The sequence below is a fragment of the Lipotes vexillifer genome, unplaced genomic scaffold (genome assembly GCF_000442215.2).
Source record: "Lipotes vexillifer unplaced genomic scaffold, Lipotes_vexillifer_v1.1 scaffold25, whole genome shotgun sequence".
NCBI classification, from domain to species: Eukaryota; Metazoa; Chordata; class Mammalia; order Artiodactyla; family Lipotidae; genus Lipotes; species Lipotes vexillifer.
In genome coordinates this window covers 1,822,502-1,844,871 of record NW_006792881.1, presented here as the reverse complement: position 1 = coordinate 1,844,871, position 22,370 = coordinate 1,822,502, and the positions used below count along the sequence as shown (strand labels likewise).

General features: G+C 35.7%; 1 protein-coding gene across 2 annotated transcripts in view; it reads left to right on the top strand.

The window, feature by feature from the left end:
* The window catches only part of KIAA0586 (KIAA0586 ortholog), a 107,832-nt gene that overhangs the window by 35,238 nt on the left and 50,224 nt on the right, over positions 1 to 22,370 (top strand). For both annotated transcript variants that reach the window (XM_007466046.1, XM_007466045.1), the window contains 7 exons: positions 5,761 to 5,954; positions 7,273 to 7,391; positions 12,290 to 12,489; positions 16,312 to 16,468; positions 16,874 to 17,093; positions 17,680 to 17,933; positions 19,044 to 19,120. In XM_007466046.1, coding sequence (XP_007466108.1) covers positions 5,761 to 5,954; positions 7,273 to 7,391; positions 12,290 to 12,489; positions 16,312 to 16,468; positions 16,874 to 17,093; positions 17,680 to 17,933; positions 19,044 to 19,120 — 1,221 coding nt within the window. The remainder of the gene's footprint in view (positions 1 to 5,760; positions 5,955 to 7,272; positions 7,392 to 12,289; positions 12,490 to 16,311; positions 16,469 to 16,873; positions 17,094 to 17,679; positions 17,934 to 19,043; positions 19,121 to 22,370) is intronic.

Below are 22,370 nucleotides of genomic sequence, written 5' to 3'. Positions count from 1 at the left end.
GGTTGAGAATCCGCCTGCCAATGCACGGGACACGGGTTCGAGCCCTGGTTCGGGAAGATACCACATGCCACGGAGCAATGAAGCCCATGCGCCACAACTACTGAGCCTGCACTCTAGAGCCCGTGAGCCACAACTACTGAGCCCATGTGACACAACTACTGAAGCCTGCGCGCCTAGAGCCTGTGCTCTGCAGCAAGAGAAGCCACCGCAATGAGAAGCCCACACACTGCAACGAAGAGTAGCCCCCACTTGCCTCAACTAGAGAAAGCCTGCATGCAGCAACAAAGACCCAATGCAGCCAAAAATAAATAATAAATAAATAAACTAATTAATTTAAAAAAAGAAAACTACTAGAGCTCATCAATGAATTTGGTAAAGTTGAAGGGTACAAAATTAATACACAGAAATCTCTTGCATTCCTATACACTAACAACGAAAGATCAGAAAGAGAAATTAAGGAAACGATCTCATTTACCAGTGCATCAGAAAGAATGAAATACCTAGGAATAAACCTGCTTAGGAGGCAAAAGGCCTGTACTCAGAAAGCTATAAGATGCTGATGAAAGAAATCAAAGACGAGACAAACAGATGGAGAGATATACCATGTTCTTGAATTGGAAGAATCAGTATAGTTAAAATGACTATACTACCCAAAGTAATCTACAGATTCAGTGCAATCCCTATTAAATTACCAATAGCATTTTTCACAGAATTAGAACAAAAAATTTTACAGTTTGTATGGAAACATAAAAGACCCTGAATAGGCAAAGCAACCTTGAGAAAGAAAAACGGAGCTGGAGGAATCACGCTCCCTGACTTCAGACTATACTATAAAGCTATAGTCATCAAAACAGTATTGTACTGGCATAAAAACAGAAATATAGCTCAATGGAACAGGATAGAAAGTCCAGAGATAAACCCACACACCTATGGTTACCTAATCTATGACAAAGGAGTCAAAAACATACAGTGGAGAAAAGACAGTCTCTTCAATAAGTGGTGCTGCGAAAACTGGACAGCTACATGTAAAAGAATGAAATTAGAACATTCCCTAACACCATACACAAAAATAAACTCAGTATGGGTCAAAGACCTAAATGTAAGACCAGGGACTATAAAAATCTTAGAGGAAAACACAGAATGCTCTCTGACATAAATCACAGCAGGATCGTTTTTGATCTCCCTCCTAGAGTAATGAAAATAAAAACAAAAATAAACAAATGGGACCTAATGAAACTTAAAAGCTTTTGCACAGCAAAGGAAACAATAAACAAAACGAAAAGACAACCCACAGAGTGGGAGAAAGTATTTGCAAATGAAGTGACTGACAAGGGATTAATCACCAAAATGTACAAATAACTCACCCAGCTCGATATCAAAAAAAACAATCAAAAAATGGGTGGAAGATCTAAATAGATATTTCTCCAAAGAAGACATACAGATGGCCAACAGGCACATGAAAAGATGCTCAATGTCACTAATTATTAGAGAAATGCAAATCAAAACTACAATGAGGTATCACCTCACACTGGTCAGAATGGCCATCATCAAAAAATCTACAAACAATAAATGCTGGAGAGGTTGTGGAGAAAAGGGAGCCCTCCTGCAGTGTTGGTGGGAATGTAAATTGGTACAGCTACTATGAAGAACGTTATGGAGTTTCCTTAAAAAGCTGAAAATAGAGCTACCATATGATCCAGTAATCTCACTCGTGGGCATATATCTGGAGAAAACCACAATTCAAAAAGATACATGTACCCCCGTGTTCACTGCAGCACTATTTACAATAGCCAGGACATGGAAGTAACCTAAATGTCCATCAATGGAGGAATGGATAAAGAAGATGTAGTACATATATACAATGGAATATTACTCAGCCATAAAAAATAACAAAATAATGCCATTTGCAGCAACACAGGTAGATCTAGAGAGTCTCATACTGAGTGAAATCAGACAAAGACAAATATCATATGATATTGCTTATATGTGGAATCTAAAAAAATGATACAAATGAACCTATTTACAAAACAGAAATAGAGTCACAGATGTAGAAAACAAACTTACAGTTACCAAGGGGGAAAAGAGGGGGGAGGGATAAATGGGGAGATTGGGATTAACATATACACATTACTATATATAAAATAGATAAGTAATAAGAACCAACTGTATAGCACAGGGAACTCTACTCAATACTCTGTAATGACCTGTATGGAAATAGAATCTAAAAAAGAGTGGATATATGTATATGTATAACTGATTCACTTTGCTGTACAGCAGAAACTAGCAAAACATCGTAAATCAACTATACTCGAATAAAAATTAATCAAAAAATTCACATTTTGCTGATATATGATGTGGAGCATATTTTCAAATGCTTGTTTGCCATCGGTATATCACCTTTGGTGAGGTGTCCATTAAGGTCTTTGGCCCATTTTGAAAATTGGGTTGTTTTCTTATTATTGAGTTTTAAGAGGGTTTTTTGGTATATTTTGGATAACAGTTTTTATCAGAATGTGTCTTTTGCAAATATTTTCTCCCAGTCTGTAGCTTATCTTCTAATTCTCTTGACATTTGTTTTCACAGAGCAAAAGTTTTAAATTTGAATGAAGTCCAGCTTATCAATTAGTTCTTTCATGGGTTGTCCCTTTGGTCTTAAATTTAAAAAGTCATTGCCATACCCACAGTCATCTGTTTTCTCCTATGTTATCTGTAGGAGTTTTATAGTTTAGCATTTTACATTTAGGTCTGTAATCCTTTTTTTTTTTTTTTTTTTTTTTTGCGATATGTGGGCCTCTCACTGTTGTGGCCTCTCCTGTTGTGGAGCACAGGCTCTGGACACGCAGGCTCAGTGGCCATGGCTCACGGGCCCAGCTGCTCCGTGGCATGTGGGATCTTCCCAGACTGGGGCACGAACCCGTGTCCCCTGCATCGGCAGGCGGACTCTCAACCACTGCGCCGCCAGGGAAGCCCTGTAATCCATTTTGAGTTAATTTTTGTGAAGGGTGTAATCTCTGTGTCTAAATTTTTTTTTTGCCTGTGAGTGTCCATTTGTTCCAGCATCATTTGTTGAAAAGGTTATCTTTGCTCCATTGTATTGCCTTTGCTCCTTTGCCAAAGATCAGTTGACTATATTTATGTGGATCTATTTCTGGGTTCTTTGTTGTGTTCCATTGATTTATTTGTCTGTTCTTTCACCAGTACCACACTGTCTTGATTATTGTAAGTCTTCAAGTTGGATAGTGTCAGTCCTCCAACTTTGTACTTCTCCTTCAATATCATATTAGCTATTCTGGGTCTTTTGCCTCTCCATATAACTTTTAGAGTAAGTTTGTTGATATCTCCACAATAACTTGTTGAGATTTTTATTGGAATTACATTGACTCTATAGATCAATTTGGGAAGAACTCACAACTTAACGTTATTGAGTCTTCCTCTCCATGAATGTGGAATATCTCTCCACTTATCTAGTTTCTTGATTTCATTCATTAGAATTATGTAGTTGTCCCCATATAGATCTTGTATGTGTTTTGTTAGATTTATACCTAAGTATTTCATTTGGGGGGGTGTGCTAATGTAAATGGTATTGTGTTTTTAATTTCAAATTCTGCTTGTTCATTGTTGGCATATAGGAAAGTGATGGGCTTTTGTATGTTAACCCTGTATCCTACAAACTTGCCATAATTGCTAAATAATTCCAGGAGTCTTTTTGTTGATTTTTTCAGCTTTTCTACATAGACGATCATGTCATGTGCAAAGGTAGACGATCATGTCATGTGCAAAGATAGTTTTATTTCTTCCTTCTCAATCTGTATACCTTTAATTTTCTTGTCTAATTATATTAGCAAGGACTTCTAGTACAATGTTGAAAAGGAGTGGTGAGAGGGAACATCCTTGCCTTGTTTCTGATGGTTGAATATCTTTTGACCATCAATATTGTGTAACAGAGCTTTGAGAAACTTCCTTTTACTTTGCAGTTAAATATATTTTTATTTTAAAATTGTAAGGTTGTTATTCTGCAGTACAGTATTATCTTCTATATCACCTAGCTACCTCCATGAAACTTAATGATTGTTAGCTGTTTCCCACCTGCATCTCCTCTCTCCTGCTTCCTGCTTCCTTCTTCCTTTTTGTTTCCTTTGGTTTCCCTCTCTCCAGTCTGTCCTTTCTTCATTCTATTACATTTGTCTGTTTTCATTTCTGGATTATTGGCAAGTTCGCCAGTTAGTTCATATTGAGGAAAAAAGTTGTGAGGGGTCTAAAATCCAAGGGAAGAGCCCATATAGCAGGAAGAGATATAGAAATGATAGAAATGGTTAAATAGAAGGAGGGAAAAAGTAGCTGGAAGTAAAATGTAAAGGATGGGAGAAAAGATCATAGAACATAGAGACTACTTGAATAATGATGTGTCAGTGAACTTTAAAGAAGACATTTGTTCATATTTCTTAGACTTTCAGAACCAAGACTATCATAAAATAAAATCATAAAATAAAATAAAATCATAAAATAAAATCATAAAATAAAATCCTAAAATCATAAAATAAAATCCTAAAATCAAAATAAAATCCTATTTTAAACGTTAAGAGATATGCACTACATTAATGTTACTTGTTCACCAGTGTGTCTTCTCACGTGAGCTCGACATGAATGTTTTGAAGGTAAGAATATAGCAAAGACATTAGACAGCTGTTCAGTATATAAGTGAAAGGAACATTGTAGAAATAGCAAAGAATTTGGACTTCAAAGACAAGTGTTTCTATCCTTGCTCTGCCACTTAATAGCTGTGGACTTCATTTTTCAATGGGACAATTTATTGAGTTATATTTTTTAAAGAGCCCTAACTTTTTTTGAGGTACATATTGCATTATTTACAGATAAAATGATATGGTATCTGTGGTTTACTTCAAAATGGTGTGCAAAGGGGAAAGTGGATGGGGGAAGTATAGATGACACAGAGTTCATTATGAGTTGATAATTGTTAAAGCTGGGGAACAGGTAAGTGGGATTCTTATTATTTATATGTAACAGATATAGTGCATGAGCACTATTTTGTTCACTTTTAAACATGTATGTTTTTCATAATAAAAAGTTTAAAAATTCCATAAGTAACTCTTTTGATCATGATGTGATGGTACAAATAATGTGTAAGATGACCTAACTGCATATTTAAATGTAAATTATATGTTCTGTAAGAGTAAGCAGTAATATTTGGAATTGTTAGTTTTACTATGATAATAAATTTATAGAGGGAAATGTTAATAATGTTTTATGTAGGAATAACCAAGTTTTCTAGTTTGTTTTATGATTGTTTAAAATGAATATATATATTTAAAAATATTTATTTATTTATTTGGCTGCGCCAGGTCTTAGTTATAGTACAGGGGACCTTCGTTGTGATGTGTGGGATCTTTTAGTTGTTGCATGCAGGATTTTTAGTTGCGGCATGTGGGACCTAGTTCCCTGACCAGGGTTGAAACCCAGGCCCCCCGCACTGGGAGCGTGGAGTCTCAGCCGCTGGACTACCAGGGAAGTCCCTGAATATTGGGCTTTAAAAACACAATATAATTGTGTAATTAAGTTTCTTCAATGTGATTTATATGACAAGTGTGTATACTATAAATAATGTGATACCACCAGTTAGAAAATGCTGTTGATTACTTTAGAAGTGTTGGTTAATTCACCTACCTAAGTTATCGCTACTTGGCACTCAGTAAGTGTTGAACAGATACATGAATATAATAGTTTTGTTTTTATTATTACCAGGAAGAGGAAAAATGTGATGAAATTCTGGAATACTCTGAACCAATTCTGGAGTTTAACAGAAGTGTTAAAGTTGTCTCTACAAAATATAATGGCCCTCCGTTTCCACCAGTTGCTTCTACTTTTCAGCCCACTACTGATGTTCTGGATAAAGTAATTCAGAGAAAAGAAACATTAGAAAATAGCTTAATTCAGTGGTGAGTTTACAGTGGTGTTGGGATGAACAGAATTATAGTAGCAAGTATGAATAGAATGTATGAAACTTTGGTTGAAAATCTTCCTTGTCTCCTTTTGTTTATTAAATTTTTCCTTTGCTGTAGTCACTGGACACTATCTGACATGAGGCTGAGGGTTTCACTAACTGTTGCAAGTATTGTTTCTGTCCTTGAATATTTGTACTGAAGCTGTCTATTATGACAAAAGAGGCTATTGCTGAGTAACAAAGCATTAAAAATGTACAAGTTCTTTAATCCAGTGGTTTATTAACAGAAATTTATCCTAAGGAAATAATCAGTTCTGCTACTAGGCCATAGAATACTTAGCACTTATAGTGCTTACTACAAACAAGGCACTGTTTTGTTTGTTACTTATATAAACTCATAAAGTCTACTTTTATACCTATTTTTACCTGTGGGAAACCTTAAAGAAGTTATGGAATAAACTAAACAACTGAATGTTCATACAGTTATCAAGATTGGGTTTAGAAAAATATTTAATGATGTAGAAAGATATTAATAACACTGGTGCATAAATGAAGCAGGATACTAATGATGCAACCACAGTTTAGAAGAGCTCACTCAAATGTGCGTGGGAAAAATATTGAAAAATAATACCAAATTGTTAACTAACTTAGTTTATTCTTGAATCTGGGATTGTGAGTGAGCCTTATCTTTTTTTTAAAACTTTTATGTGTTCTCTGATTTTTACAATGAACATCTATTACTTGTATAATAATAATTAAGAAGCCTGTTCGCTTCTCTAAAGAAGTGTACAAAAGCAGTCTCTTATTGTGTTTCCCTTCCTTTTCCTCTCCTACTTCCCTTCCTAAAAATGACCTTGAAAGTAAATTTTCTTTCCCTTTTTAGAGGAAAACTACCTGTGTTGCAGTCTATATATTTATTTCCTTGAAGAGAGGGCAGCTGGACTCCTTTTCTAGCTTTGATCTTGTGGGGTTTTATATGTGCTTTCAGAGTAGGGAACCCAACATTTTAGGTGCATGATATGCCAGGTAATCATTGACCTAAACCTTATTTTGAATTTATGAGGGCTGTTAAAGTTTTCATTAGACTGATCAGAAATATTTTTATTTGATAAACTGTCTCCCACACAAAGATTCAGTTTGTTTTTCTAGGAGATATGTTTGAAGTTTTTCTTCTTTCCAGATTCAACTTTCAGAATGACTGCTTTCACATTTAAATGTTTGTGTCCATGGGTACCAGTTATTTTTAAGGGCATTATTTCTAACCATCTATACATTTCAACTAAATTTAGGAATCCTTAACTTTTTTCCCCCAGGGTAGAACAAGAAATAATGGCAAGAATGATCTCTGGGCTTCTTCCAGTCCAACAGCAGGCCACAGCTGACATCAGTGTCTCAGTCAGTGAGGCCAGTGAGCCATTGACTTCTGACATTGGTAAGTGAAATGGAATCTTTTAGCTTTTTTTGTTATTATAAGACAAAACCTTCAGGTTGTTGTGGATTTATATATTCTAGAGGTCACATAGCCCTTGGTTGACAAAAGATAAAAGTCCTCTTCTTTTCAGTGTCACTTCCCAGTTTTCTGTAGTGGAAGTTATTTCTCCCTCACTCCCTTATTACATACTGCAGCATTCAGATTATGCTATCAGCGTCCATCCCTCCTACCCCCAATCTCTCCATTATTTCCCATAGCACTTTGTGTTTGTTTGTGTGTCTGTGTATCTTTTTTTTTTTTTTTTTGCGGTACGCGGGCCTCTCACTGTTGTGGCCTCTCCTGTTGTGGAGCACAGGCTCCGGACGCACAGGCTCAGCCGCCGTGGCTCACGGGCCCAGCTGCTTCACGGCATGTGGGATCTTCCCAGACTGGGGCACGAACCCGTGTCCCCTGCATCGGCAGGCGGACTCTCAACCACTGCGCCACCAGGGAAGCCCCTGTGTCTGTGTATCTTTGTTATAGTAACCATCAAACTGTATTATGATTGGCTTGCATATCTGTCTCACTTACTAGACTATAAATTACTCAAGTAAATGTGATTCTCCTTTAGAGCCTAGCCCTTGACTGACACCTAAGAAGAGTTTAAGTATTCCCTGAATGGATAGAGCCTCTTTCTTTAGGGAGCCCACACCATTCACCTCTGCTTCCTCCTTCCTCTTCCTCTCCCTCTCCTCTCCCTCCTCCTTCCTCCTTTTCATCCTCCTCTCCTTCCCTCTTCTTCCCCCTCTTTCTCCATTAGCTTTTTGAGGCATAATTTACTTGCCATAAAATTCAGCAATTCTAAGTGTACCGTTTGACAAGTTTTGTTAAACAAACACAGCCACATGTTAGCCACACAATCATGTTATAGAAAAACATTTCCATCATCCCCAACAGTCCCCTCATGCCACTTTGCAGTCAATCCCTAACCCCCTCCCATGCCTACTAGACCCTAACAACCACTGATCTACTTCCTATCATTGAATTTTGCCTTTTCTGGAATTTCATACGTATGTAATCATACAGTATTTAGTCTTTTGTGTCTGGTTTCTTTTATTTAGCATAATGCTTTGACAGTCATGTTGTTGCATATAGTAATAAATATTACACTCCATGTATGTACCATAATTTGTTAATCCAGTTACCAGTTGATGGACATTTATAGTCTTAGTTTTTGGCTATTATAAATACAGCTGTGCTATGTATATTTACAAACTAATCTTTTGTATACATCTTTTAATTTCTCTTGGTCATATGATAAGTAGATATCTAACTTTATAGGAAACCGCTAAATGTTTCCAAAGTGGCTGTTCTATTTTGCATTCCAGCCAGCAGTGAATGAGAGTTCCAGCTGCTCCACATCCTTACTAATTCTTGTTTTCAATGTTTTTAATTATAGCCATTCACTAAGCATGTGAAGATATCTCACTGTGGGTTTTGTTTGCAACTCCCCAGTAATTAATGATGTTGTACAATTTCTCTTGTGCTTATTTGCCATTTGTATATTTACTTTGATGAAGCATCTTTAAAACTCTTTTGCTCAGTTTTTAACTGGGGTCTGTGTCTTACTATTATTGAGTTCTTTATTCTGGATACAAGTCCTTTATTGCATATGTTTTACAGATGTGTTATCCTAGTTTTTATCTTACCTTTTGCTTTCTCAGCATTGTCTTTTGAAGACCAAAGATTAATTTTGATGAAGTTTAGTTTATCAATTTTTCTTTTATAGCTTGTGATTTTGGGGGTATACTGTTTAAGAAATCTTTGCCCAACATCATTAAGATTTTCTCCTATGTTTTCTTCTAGAAGCCTTATGGTTTTAGATTATAAATTTAGGTCTATGGTATGTTTTGAGTTAATTTTTATATGTGGTGTGAAGTAAAGATCAAGATTTTTTGTGTGTGTATGGATATCCAATTTTTCTAGTGTTATTTGTTGAAAAGATTATCCTTTCTCCTGCTGGATTGCCTTGACACCTTTGTTGGAAATCATCTGGCTATTATATATGTTTGGATCTGTTTCTGGACTTGCTGTTTGGTCCCATTGATCTACAAGTCTGTCTTTACATCAATACCGCACTTCTTGATTATTGTAATTTAAAAATAAGTCTTGAAATTGGATGGTATAAGTTCTCCGGCTTTCTAGCTCTTTTTTTTTTTTTTTTTTAACATTCCTATATATCGTTACCTCTGTTTTTTTTCCCACTTCTTTCCAGTCCAGAATAACCTCCTGTTCCTCCTTCTTAAACTACCCCTTAACTGCCTAAATCCTAGACATTAGAGTCTGTATTTACTGCTTTACTTTCTCATTTCTCACTTTCTCTTTAGTTTTTATGAGCTGGCTTTCTTCTTCCTTCTCGTTAATGAAATTCCTCTCTTACAGCATTTGGTTCTCAGAGATAACCTTTTTTCAAATCCTTATTCTCCTAGAAGGCTCTAGTATGGGCATTGTTGACTACCTCTAATTATTAAAATGTTCTACTGGTTTTGGTTTCTTAGAATTCATTCTATTGTTCTTCCCCTTATCTTTTTAATTTCTTTAGGACCTCATTTCCTCATCTTTTTTCTACTTGAATAAAAAATTTCCCCCAAGCTTCTGTCCCCTGCCCTCTTTCTTTTCTGTTTTTCTAGTCTCTTCTTGGCAATACTTATCCCGTGTCAGTTGATGACCCCTAAACTACACATTTAGGCTGTAAACTTGCAGTTTTGCCTGTTGATGAGTATTTTACCTGCTGCTCCATTGTCATACCAAACTTGGTGTGTCCAGAATGCATCTCATTTTTCTAACCAACCTTATTCCTCCTTTGTTTCTCTTGCTGTTAATGATTCCACTATTTTCCAAGTGCCCAGTTTTCAAAGCCTTGGAGTATCGCTTGTTCTACTTTGTTTTCTTTGGTCTTCCTCAGTCCACACCCAGCCAGGTCTGATGTCCTGGCTCCATGCAATTTATTCTTATATTTGATTAATTCTTCCTATTTAGTATAACTCAAATGCCTCTTCCACTGGTACTATCCCAGGTTTTCTTTCATCTTCTCATTTTTTGAAGGAAGGAATAAAATGACCAACAAAGTTATGACAAAATTTTTTTACTTCAGATTAGTGCTTCTTTAATGATAAAATCATTTTGTCATGTTAGAAGATACTTTTTCAGATGAAGACATCTAGGAATACAAATCCAAAAGAAAACCAAAACCAGTTCATGCAAATAATTGCTCTGAGACTATTTCAAAATCTGTTGAAAAAGGAACAGATGGAAAATACCAAGTGAAACTGGAATAAAAAAGAACTGGAAGCTAAAGAGAAGGCAAAGGACCATGAAATATGCCTTGGAGAAACAGATAGTCGGACTTCTGTAGCTTTTGGTCAAAATTCTGGTTGTGGAGATGGTATTCAGCAGTCCCAAGACAAGGAGACCAGTCCAGGAAAACAAACAAGTGTCTCCAAAGATTTGTCCGGTTTATGATGGATACTGTCCAAACTGCCAGATGCCTTTTTCTTCATTGCTAGGTCATACATCTCGATGGCATATTTTGGAGTGCTTGGACTCTCCACCAGTCTCTCCTGCTAGTGCAAATCAGAGCTAGTGATAGTCCTCTTAGCAGTCCTTCACATGGGTCAGGTGGTGGTTTCAGTGAGACTAATTCAGGCTTTGTAGCCTTAAGGAAAGATGGTCTAATATAGAGGGTATTTAGATCCTGTTCCCTTTTCTTTAAAAGCATGTGTGTTTGCTTTTGTTTTGCCTATGTCTGGGTAGGGCTTTTGGGTTTTATAACAGAGATATTCTGATGTTTGGTCATGCCAAAACAATGAATTATGGGAACTAAAAACAGAGATCTGTTGATATATACTGTTGAATATAAATTTGGGATTGTGATAGTCTTTGCTATGGAGCTCCAGAGTAAATTGCTATTACTTATCTCTCAACAAGTGATCCCAAGATACCTGTACCTACCTTTTAGGGAATTCTCTGTAATGCCGCCATAGTTGTACTAATTAAGGAGTACTCTTTGGAGAGGTCATGTCTCCATCAAGTTGTATAGATCACTGTTTACTTGTTTTCCACACAGAGCTTTAGAAATATAACCACTTTAAGCGTGATAAAGTCTGTTTAGGAAGTTTTACTGAATTTCATGTACATTCACACAAGTGAAAAGTACAGCCCATTTGGAAAATTAATGTACCTATAGAGCTGCTGACATCAAGCACCTAAACTACTCTAAAAGTTTGAGGAGGATTAGCCTGTAATGTTAGTAACTGAAGTATCTGAAACTAGACGGAAATAAGATTTGTCTTCATATTTATGAAGAAGCTGCCATTTCTCTAAAATCCCCCCACAGTCATTGTGTCCCTGTGTTTTGCCAAGATCTATCACAGTGTTTCCTGGTGCCCTACTCTTGGAAATGTGGATTGTTTTCAGATGAAAACATTTAACGTGGATACAAATCTTTTTTTTTTGCGGGGGTGGGGCGTGCTGAGCGGCATGCAGGATCTTAGTTTCCTGACCAGGGATTGAACCCATGCCCCTTGCAGTGGGAGCATGGAATCTTAACCACTGCACCACCAGGGAAGTCCCTGCAAATCCTTTTTATCACTAAATTTTGTAGTGGTAGGGAAGAGGCCATATAAGTAAATTTTCATCTGGATGTTTTCCTCCCCTTTTTAGTTTATTTAGAGAGGATGTTCATTATGTGAGTTACCATCTTATTCTCTGTCACAATAAGTAGATTTTGTATTTTCATTTCATTCCTCCTCACACCATCTCATACACATATGTTCACATCTCTAAAATTTTAAGAATTAAGGCGTAGAATGCAAGCATGTTTCCTGCACACTTACTCTGAAATTCTTTCATTTTTTTAGTGGAAGGAACCAGCAGTGGTGCCCTCCAGCTTTTTGTTGATGCCGGGGTTCCTGTGAATTCAGACATTATTAGGCATTTTGTGAATGAAGCTCTTGCTGAAACCATTGCCATCTTGCTGGGTGACAGAGAAGCAAAGAAGCCAAGTCCTGTTGTTACAAGTGTTTCTGGGGACGTTTCAATGAGCAAAACACACTTGCCGGTAAGTGTGACTTTACTTCATGACTTGGAGTCCTGGGGAATTTTTGATACCTTTGTTAAAGAACAGTAAAATGGACAGATTTTAAATTGGGTCATAAGACCATAGTTTGTGGTGGAGATTGGTTTCTTGTGGCTTTGATTACAATAACAGTTCCTCCAGCATTTTATTTTAAAAACTTTAAAATCTATAGAAAGTTGAAAGTATGATACAATGAACATCTGTGTAAGCTTTACCTATATTTACCAGCTGATAACATTTCGACACATTTTCTTTATCTGTCTTTATGTGTTGTTTATTATATATGCTTTAAAACTCATTTGAAAGTTGCAGATATCATGACACTTCTAAAAACATCAGTAGTATCTCCTAAGAACAAGATTCTTTATTACATAACCAAAATACCATTATTATGCTCTCCATATTTAACATGGATATGTTAATACTATATAATATAGAGTCTATATTTGAATTTCCCCAGTTGTTCCAAGAATATCCTTATAGCTAATTCTTTTAAAATTCAAGATGTAGCTAAAAATCACATGTACTGCTTTTGGTTCTTATGTAAAGTGATATTTTTAATCTTTAAAAGAAAGTATATTTCAGGCATTTTTGTTATTGTTTGTTTAATCAGCCTTTCTATGTTAAATAGAGTTTCTAATTTATTATAGCAACATGAAATTATACAAAACCACTACCAGTGGAGGGTGGGAGGAGCAATATAGGGGTGGGGCAGTGGAAAGTGCAAACTGTTGGCTGTAAGATAGGCTCAAGGATGTACTGTACAACACAGGGAGTAGAGCCAATATTTCATAATAACTGTAAATGGAATGTAACCTTTAAAAATTGTGTGAAAATTTTAAAAAGCTAAAAAGAAAAAGAAATTATACAAAACCAGAATGTACTCTGTATTACCAACTGTTTAAAACTTCATGGTCAGTTCTGATCCTGTCGATCATAAAAACATCATTTTATATAGGTGAAACATTTAAACTGACTCATCTGAGGTATAAACATAAAGTTACATATTTGAATTCTATGGAGATTGGTGTAATGTAATTGGTGTAGTGTGATTAGTGTGCCAGAGATTTGGTACATACTTTTGTTCTGTGCTTTATTTATTAGCTCATTGGTAATGCATGCCAGTATCAGAGTTGTGGTTATCTCTATGCTAATTAACTTTGATTTGTCTTCTGCCCGTATATTTCAGATATTTTCATAAGGGTGATTTAATGAGAAAATACAGAAAGTATAAATAGGAAATAAATGTAATTGTTAAGAGCATGGACTCTGGAGTTGGGAAGTTCTGAATTTGAACCCTCAGCTCTGTTACTTTAGTCTTGTCTGCATACTAGAGATAAAATACTCAGAGGTTAAATGATGACGGCTTTACCAAAATCTGCTTTCCAAATATTAAGGAGGCCAAGTTCCCCTCCCCCATTGCCATATTGTTCTGTATCTTCAGAATTGCCATGGCTTTCTTTGGCCTTTTCATCTTCGATATATGTTTTAAAATTAATTTTCAAGTTCTGTAAAATATTTTGTTGGGATTTTTTTGGGAATTAATTCAATTTTGATTGGTTTAATTTGAGGAGAATTGACATCTTTATGATACTGTATCTTGTGAGCCATCATAGAAGATTTTGTGGAATATTCAATAAGATGATATATGAAAGAGCTTAATCTAGGGCCTGGAACTTGGTAAATACTCAGTAACTAATTGTTTATCATTATTACCCATTCATTACCAAGACTAGTAGGATACCTTTAAATCCTCTCATGATGATGAGTCAGTAGCATTATATTTGAAAACAGCAATCTTAGGCTATAGGTTTATGCAGTCAAGAAGAATAAAACATAGTATATTTCTGTCACTTAAAAAACAAAGCTAAGAATATGCTAATAATTAAGTAATGCTATAGAATTTCTAATATGCTTCATAATTTTTAAATTGTATATCTCTTTGCAACTCATAATACAGAATAAAGGCCAGTCACCCCACTATAAAAATATGTTTTAGAAAGAGAAAAAAAGGACAAATAGAAAAATGGGGAAAAAACATATCCAGACAGTTCACACACAAAAAGGAAATACAAATGGCCCACATACATACAAAAAGATGGTCAGTCTCACTGATAGTGAGAAAAAAAAATCATTGAATCCATTTTTACTGATCAAATTGGTAACACTCTAAAAGTTTGACTAACACCATTGTTCAGCAAACCTTTGGGAAATGGGAATTCTCATACCTTCTGGAGTTATTGCATTGATAAAATAATATAACTGTGTAGAGGCAAATTTGGCAATATGTATTCACATTAAGAATGCAATTAGCCCTTTAACCAAGCAGTCTCACTTCTGGGAATTTATTTTATAGAAAATCTATACACATATTAAATGACTTAAGTCTCAAAAAACTAAAAATAGAATTACCATATGACCCAGCAATCCCATTCCTGGATATATATCCAAAAAACCAAAGACACTAATTTGAAAAGATACATGCACCCCAACGTTCATAGCAGCATTACTTACAATTGCCAGGTTATAGGAGCAACCTAAGTGTCCATCAGCAGATGAATGGATAAAGAAGATGTGGTGTGTACACACACACACACACACACACACACACACACACAATGGAACACTACTGAGCCATAAAAAAGAATGAAATTTTGCCATTTGCAGCAACATGGATGGACCTAGAGATTATCTAAGGCAGACAGAGAAAGACTAATATCATACAATAGCATTTATGTGTGGATTCTGAAACAAGATACAAATGAACTTATTTATTTACCAAACAGAAAGACTCACAAACATAGAAAATAAACTTATGGTTACCTAGGGGAGAGGTAGGGATGGGATAAATTAGGAGTTTGGGATTAGCAAATTAGTAGTTTATATAAACTACTATATATAAAATAGATAAACAACAAGGACCTACTGGATAGCACAGGGAACTATATTCAGTATCTTGTGATAACCTATAGTGGAAAAGAATCTGAAAAAGAATATATATATGTATGCATATATATAACTGAATCACTTTGCTGTACACCTGAAACTAACACAATATTGTAAATCAACTATACTTCAATAAAAATTTTTTTAAAGTAGGAATATAGCCAATATTTTATAATAACTGTAAACCTAGTGTAACCTTTAAAAATTGTATAAAAATTTTAAAAAATAGAGTATTCTGGACATTAAAAAATGACTTAAGATTATATTTGATAATTCTGAGGAAAGGAACTAAGTAGATAGGACATGGGTAGGAAAGGAGACTTAATTTTCACCATCATCCTTTTGAAGTTTGAATCGTTTGAATTACCTGTTGAACAAATCGATTTTAAAATGTGTGCTTTTTTCTTCCCCAGGACTTTCCATCTCTACATTGTCTTCCTTTTATCCGCCCTACTTTTTCTTATCCTTCTATTGCTTTTCATAAGCTTTGTTCTTTTGTACTGAAAGGGAGTTTTTGATATCTTGTCAATTAGTTAAAATGCTCTCTTTCTGTTACATGGTCTACCCAGCTTGTGTTTGGGTTTGGTCTTCAGCTGTCTGTTTAATCTTCCTCTCTATATTAGATAAGGGGGCCTAGTTCAGAGGCAGAGATGTTTCAGTTGCTGGAGGCTTTCTGTAGGCCGGTCTTGAAACTAATAGCTAGAAGTTCAAGACCTAGGATACAGAGGACTCCATTTCCCCCCCCCGCCCCGCCCATCCATTTAAATTTTATGTAACTCTGAATGAGATCATTTTATTTTTCAAATTACCCTTATTTGGGGATTGTAAGCACCATTTATCTTGTTTTTTTTATTTTAGGCAAGAGTGTGTACCCCAGTGGCTACCCCACAGCCAACTCCTCCTCTCTCACCTTCATCACCTGAGGAGCGTGTGTTGGTAAAAACTCCAGATTCTTCTCCATGTGATTCAGATCATGATGTAGCTTTTCCCATGAAAGAAATATTTGCTGAAGAAGGTAGAAACCTTATTTCTATAACTCAGTTTTAATCTTAGCAACTATTAAATAAAATATCATGGTTTGTTTTATAAGAGTCTTTATAGATTAGTATACACATACCTGTTGCTTACTAGGTTCTAGTAAGTCATTTTTTCTTATAAGGAGTTGGTTACCACTTTTTAAAGTGTATAATCTAGTAGACATTTAGACTAGTTTAAGTTCATGGTGATGTTGAAAGTGATGTCTTTTCAAGGTTATTTTTTGTACTTTACTAAATTAATTTGGAGCTTTTCCCATTAATGGCCATCATTATTATTATTAATTCTTGTTGCCATTATTTGTATGCCAAAATGTTAAACAATGTATCTTGCCTTCCTGTGGAATTCTTTTTGACTTTTTTTTGCTTTTACAAAAAACCTTTAGGGAATAATATGCCTCCCATCACACTTGTTAATACTCCACCTGTTACCCCTGCAACTACACCTCCTCCCGCAGCAGCTCTTACCCCGACTTTGTCAGAGACTTCTATTGATAAATTGAAGATGTCAAGCCCAGAGCTTTCCAAGCCATGGAGTAATGGAGACCTGCCACTGGAAGAAGAGAATCCCAACTCTCTTCAAGAAGAACTTCACCTGAGAGCTATGTAAATGACAGTATATTCATTTTTAGTAACTATACATTTCATCTTATGTTGGCTTAGGTGACCCATTGAAAGCATCAGAAATGATAAATGAAGGTTGATAAACCACAAGCTAATCTATACTTTAGTAGGAAGAAGTTTCATAAATTTTATGTTTTTAAAATTTTTACCAGATTTATTTATACTTTCAGTTCTCTTCTTTTAAAACAAAATTTTGGGGGAAACAGATTAAAATAAAGATATCTATAATATTGTTAATAAAATAGGAGAAGATTTTTCCCCAGTGTGAATCTTCATTTACTATGATCAGTTAACTTTTATATTACCATATATCCCTATGTAGATTTATTTTAGAGATGGTAGAACTTTCAAGATGGTCTGTGATTAAAGCGTGAAGATGATTTTGGAAAAATAAATCTTGTTGGTTAATTATAGTAGTGCAGATTATAGAAATATATAGATATATCTATATATTGATATAGAAATATGTCTAAAGGAGACATAGTACTTTTGAATCTATTTTTAATATAAAAATTAATATAGGCCTTCACCGATGTAATACATTAAAGCTATGTCTCTTTCTTCTTAGTGTAATGTCTGTGGCCAAGGATGAAGAACCTGAGAGCACGGACTTCCCTGCTCAGCCTGTACCTCCAGAGCCAGTTCCCGTTATGCCGCTTCCTGCTGGCACCAAGGCCCTTTCCCCCATACAGATGCCAAGTTCAGATTCATCAACAATGGAGAGTACCTTGAGCATTACTGCCACTGAAACTGAAACCTTAGATAGACCCATCTCTGAAGGAGAGATTTTATTTAATTGTGGTCAGAAAGTGGCTTGTAAGAGTAAGTTAATTTTGCATCAATTGATTTCACTGGTTAGCTTATGATAATTCCTAAGTAATACTTTTCTGTCTAAAGTGTTTTTACTTAATTTTCAAGATGTAACAGGGTATAGTAGAAAGAATATGGATTCCGCAAGTTAACTTTTCTACACCTTAACCTCAGAATGTAAAATCTCCCTCATAAATCCCACCCTCCAGAAATAATATCACTGTTGAAAGTTTGGGATACCCTTCCAGTCTTTTTTTTTTCTATGCATATATAGACACCTAAATACATTAGTATGTATATATATTTTTACCTTTTAAGTAGAGTCATATTATACATATTGTTTTGAAATCTGAATTTTTTAACCTTAAATATGTTATAGACATTTTTCTATATTAATACATATAGCCCTACCTCTATTTTTTAGTGGCTGGGTAGTCTGCTAAAACAGTGCCATAGTGGTGGGCATTTAGATTGTTTTCAGTGTTTTCATACTATACATAACTCTCCACTGACCATCCTTGCACATATATTTATTTATCTTTGTGAACTTCCATAACTGATAACTTCCTTAGGATACATGCCTAGAAGTGGAATTGCTGAGTCAGAGTATGCACATTTAATATAGTAATACATAGGGAATTCCCTGGAGGTCCAGTGGTTAGGGCTCCATGTGCTCACTTCCAGGGGCCTGGGTTCAGTCCCTGTTTGGGGAACTAAAAAATCCCACAAGCCACACAGCATGGCCAAAAAAATAAAATTAAATAGCAATACATTGCCAACATGCTCTCCAGAAAGGTGAATCGGTTTTTAATTTTAATCAGTTTTTAATTATATCAGTAGTATATAGGAGTGCCTCTTTTTAATTTCATGGTTACAGTTGATGTTTAATAGCTCTTTTTAATTTCTGACAAGCTGGTAAGTGAAACAAAAATCTCATCTTTGTTATAAAATGTGCTTTTCAAAGAGCTAGTGAGATTGAATAGCTTGTGAATTATGATTTATGAACTTTGCCAGTATTTTTATTGTGTAAGTTTTAAGTGTAATATTCTATGGCTTTATGGTGAGATTATTTACTAAATTTATGTTTCTTTTTTTTTCAAATTTTTGCATTTTAATTTCTAGTTTTAGGAGATGAAGGACTGTATCTGACAAACCTAAATGATAGCTTATCCAGTACTCTACGTGATGCCCTCGAAATGGTAAGAAGTGATTGACTCCACATTGAATTCTGAGATGAAGAATATCTTGATGAACTTGTTGCTACTGACCAGGGTTTTTTCTCAAATATTTGAGTTATAGTCATAAAATTTAATAAAATATCCATGAAGGAATTTAAGGTTTCTTACACATGTCATTATCATATTTACACATTTCATTATCATAATTGTGAGAATGAATAGAAAATTGTTGTTAACCCCTGTGGCTCCAGTAGTTGAAAAATGCAGTTAATGTAATTAGGTAATGAAAATCTAACTCAAGGCACATTGTCACCTGGATATGTTGCCTTTACAATGTTTCAGACAGGACCTTAGCTTTGGAAACCAACTCTCTTGTAATACATTTGTAATTTTTCCCTAATCGTGATTACAATTCTTTATGCTAAAAAATAATTGAATTTAGTGGCTTTAAAAAAAAAATACTGGGAATTCCCTGGTGGTCCAGTGAGTAAGACTCCATGCTCCCAATACAGGGGGCCCGGGTTTGATCCCTGGGGAACTGTGGGGTCAGGGAACTAGATCCCACATGCATGCTGCAACTAAGAGTTCGCATACCGCAACTAAGAAGTCCACATGCCGCAACTAAGAAGTCCACCTGCCGGAACTAAGACCTGACGCAGCCAAAATAAATAAATAAGTAAAGATTATAAAAAATAATAATAAAAAAATACTGAAATAGGACCCAAGGGTACTAACTCTCCTAGTTATTATCTAGCTTTATGGAAGGAAAATTCCCATTTAAAAATATATATCTTAACATATATAATATATCAACATGTATAATATATATAAAAATACCATACAGAAATGATAATAGGGATTTTCTTTTGAAAATTATTAAGGAATAGAAATCTTTACTTTTTATGTTTTCAAACAACCTAAGCAAGTAAGGGTAGTTGTGTTCAACTTTCATCTACATTCATCCATAGCCTTTGCTAAGCATTGCTATTATTGTTGCTCTTTAAAAAAAAAACTTATTTGATAATTTTTGACATATGTATATATCTGTAAAGCCATTACCATAGTTAATGTAATGAACATGTTCATCATCCATCACTCCGAAATCTTTCCTCAGGCCCTTTTGTAATCCCTCCTTCTCATCTCTCATCATTCCTCTCATTCTCTATACCTCTTCCAGTAACCACTGATCTACTTTCTATAACTATAGGTTAGTTTGCATTTCTAGATGTATATAAATGGGATCACGTGGCATGTATTCTTTTTTTTGTCTGATTGTTTTAACTCAGCATAATTATTTTGAGATTTATCTGTGTTATACTTTGTATCATAGTTCATTCCTTATTATTGCTGAGCAGTGCTCTATTGTATGGATGTGCCACAATTTGCCTATTCACCTGTTGATGGACGTTTGGGTTCATTTCCAGTTGAGGGCTATTACAAATAAAGCTGCTATGAAGACTTGTGTACAAGTCTTTGTATTGACATATGCTTTCATTTCTCTCTGGCAAATATCTAGGGGTGGAATGGATGGATAATATGGTAGTTATATCTTAATCTTTAAGAAAAGCTGTTTAGGGCTTCCCTGGTGGCTCAGTGGTTAAGAATCCGCCTACCAATGCAGGGGACACAGGTTTGAGTCCTGGTCCGGGAAGATCCCACATGCCGCGGAGCAACTAAGCCCATGTGCCACAATTACTGAGCCTGTGCTCTAGAGCCTGCGAGCCGCAACTGCTGAAGCCCACGTGCCTAGAGCCCGTGCTCCGCAACAAGAGAAGCCACCGCAACCAGAAGCCCACGCACCACAACAAAGAGTAGCCCCCCCTCACTGCAACTAGAGAAAGCCTGTGCTCAGCAATGAAGACCCAATGCAGCCAAAAATAAATTAAAAAAAAAAGAAAAGCTGTTTAATTTGATCTGCCAAAATTTTGCATAGACTTTTTCCTTCTATGTTTTATATTACTATAAATATTTTGGAGCTTTGCTCAGGACATGGTTAAGTACTTAGAGACAGTTTTACCCTTTTGAGTCTTGCTTTTAAGATTTGTTAGGCAGTACCAGAACATTACTCAATCTAGGGCTATTTATCCCCCGCTATGGAGAGAAGACACTTGTATGTACTCCACCCAGTGCCTCATTAATGAGGTTTTCCAGCCTGGCTAGTGGGAACAACCATTATCCAAGCCCTGTGTGAGCATCAGGCAGTGTTATATCCAATCCCTTCTCAGGTGCTCATTCCTCCAGCCTCATGTAATTGTCTCCAAAGCATCTGCTGAGTAGTACTCAGCTTAATACTCAAAGGGGATCTTCAGATTTCCAGAGTTTTCTCCCTCTGCAGCTTTCACTTTTCTAGCAGTCTGTCTTATGAACTCTAGCTGTCTTGGCCTCCCTGGAGTTTCAGCTCCATCTTCTTAGCTTAGGCTCCTGTGCCACAGCCTGGAAACTCACAGATGGTAAGCTGGAGCAGTCATAGGGTTCTTCTGACTTGTTTTTCATTTCTCAGGGATCACTGTCTTTTGTTACCTGATGTTCCATGTCTTGAAATGCAGTTTTTCACATACTTTGTCCATTTTTTAGTTGTTTCAAGGGGGTGGGTGTATCTGGTCCTTATTACGCCACCTTGACTGGAAGTTTTAGAAGTCTAGTTGCATTTTTATCTTTCCATTTGTATCATTATATAGGATCATGATGAAAAAAGAAAGAGATTGGTGTACTTTTGAAACATCATGCCCTTCTATCCCCTTACAATCATAATGCTAGAAATTTCTTTTTTTTGTTTCTTTTTGGCCATGCCACGCAGCTTGTGGGATCTCAGTTCCATGACCAGGGATTGAACCTGGGCCACAGCAATGAAAGCCCAGAATCCTAACCACTAGGCCACCAGGGAACTCCCTAGAAATTTCTTTAAAGCAGCCTATTCAAGTGATGTAAACTAGGATTGTATATTAAATTCACCAGTGGAGCTTTTAAAAATATGCATCCTGCCCCCACCCTCTGATATGTTGATTCGGTAGGTCATGAGTGTTATATGGTATGCATGCATGTGTGTGGGCGGTTAGAAGCCTAAACCTGTATATTTTAAAAAAGCATTCCAAAAGATGATGCTCATTCTTTGTTAAAAATAGTAACTACTCATTTTACTTTGCGTTGAATGAGGTTAAATCACTCGTTTGTGTCACATAGCTATATAGTGATAGATCCACAACTCTTTTTATATGGATACATGATAATTTGCCTTTCATCTTAAGCTATCAACTTAAGCTAAAAACTGTAA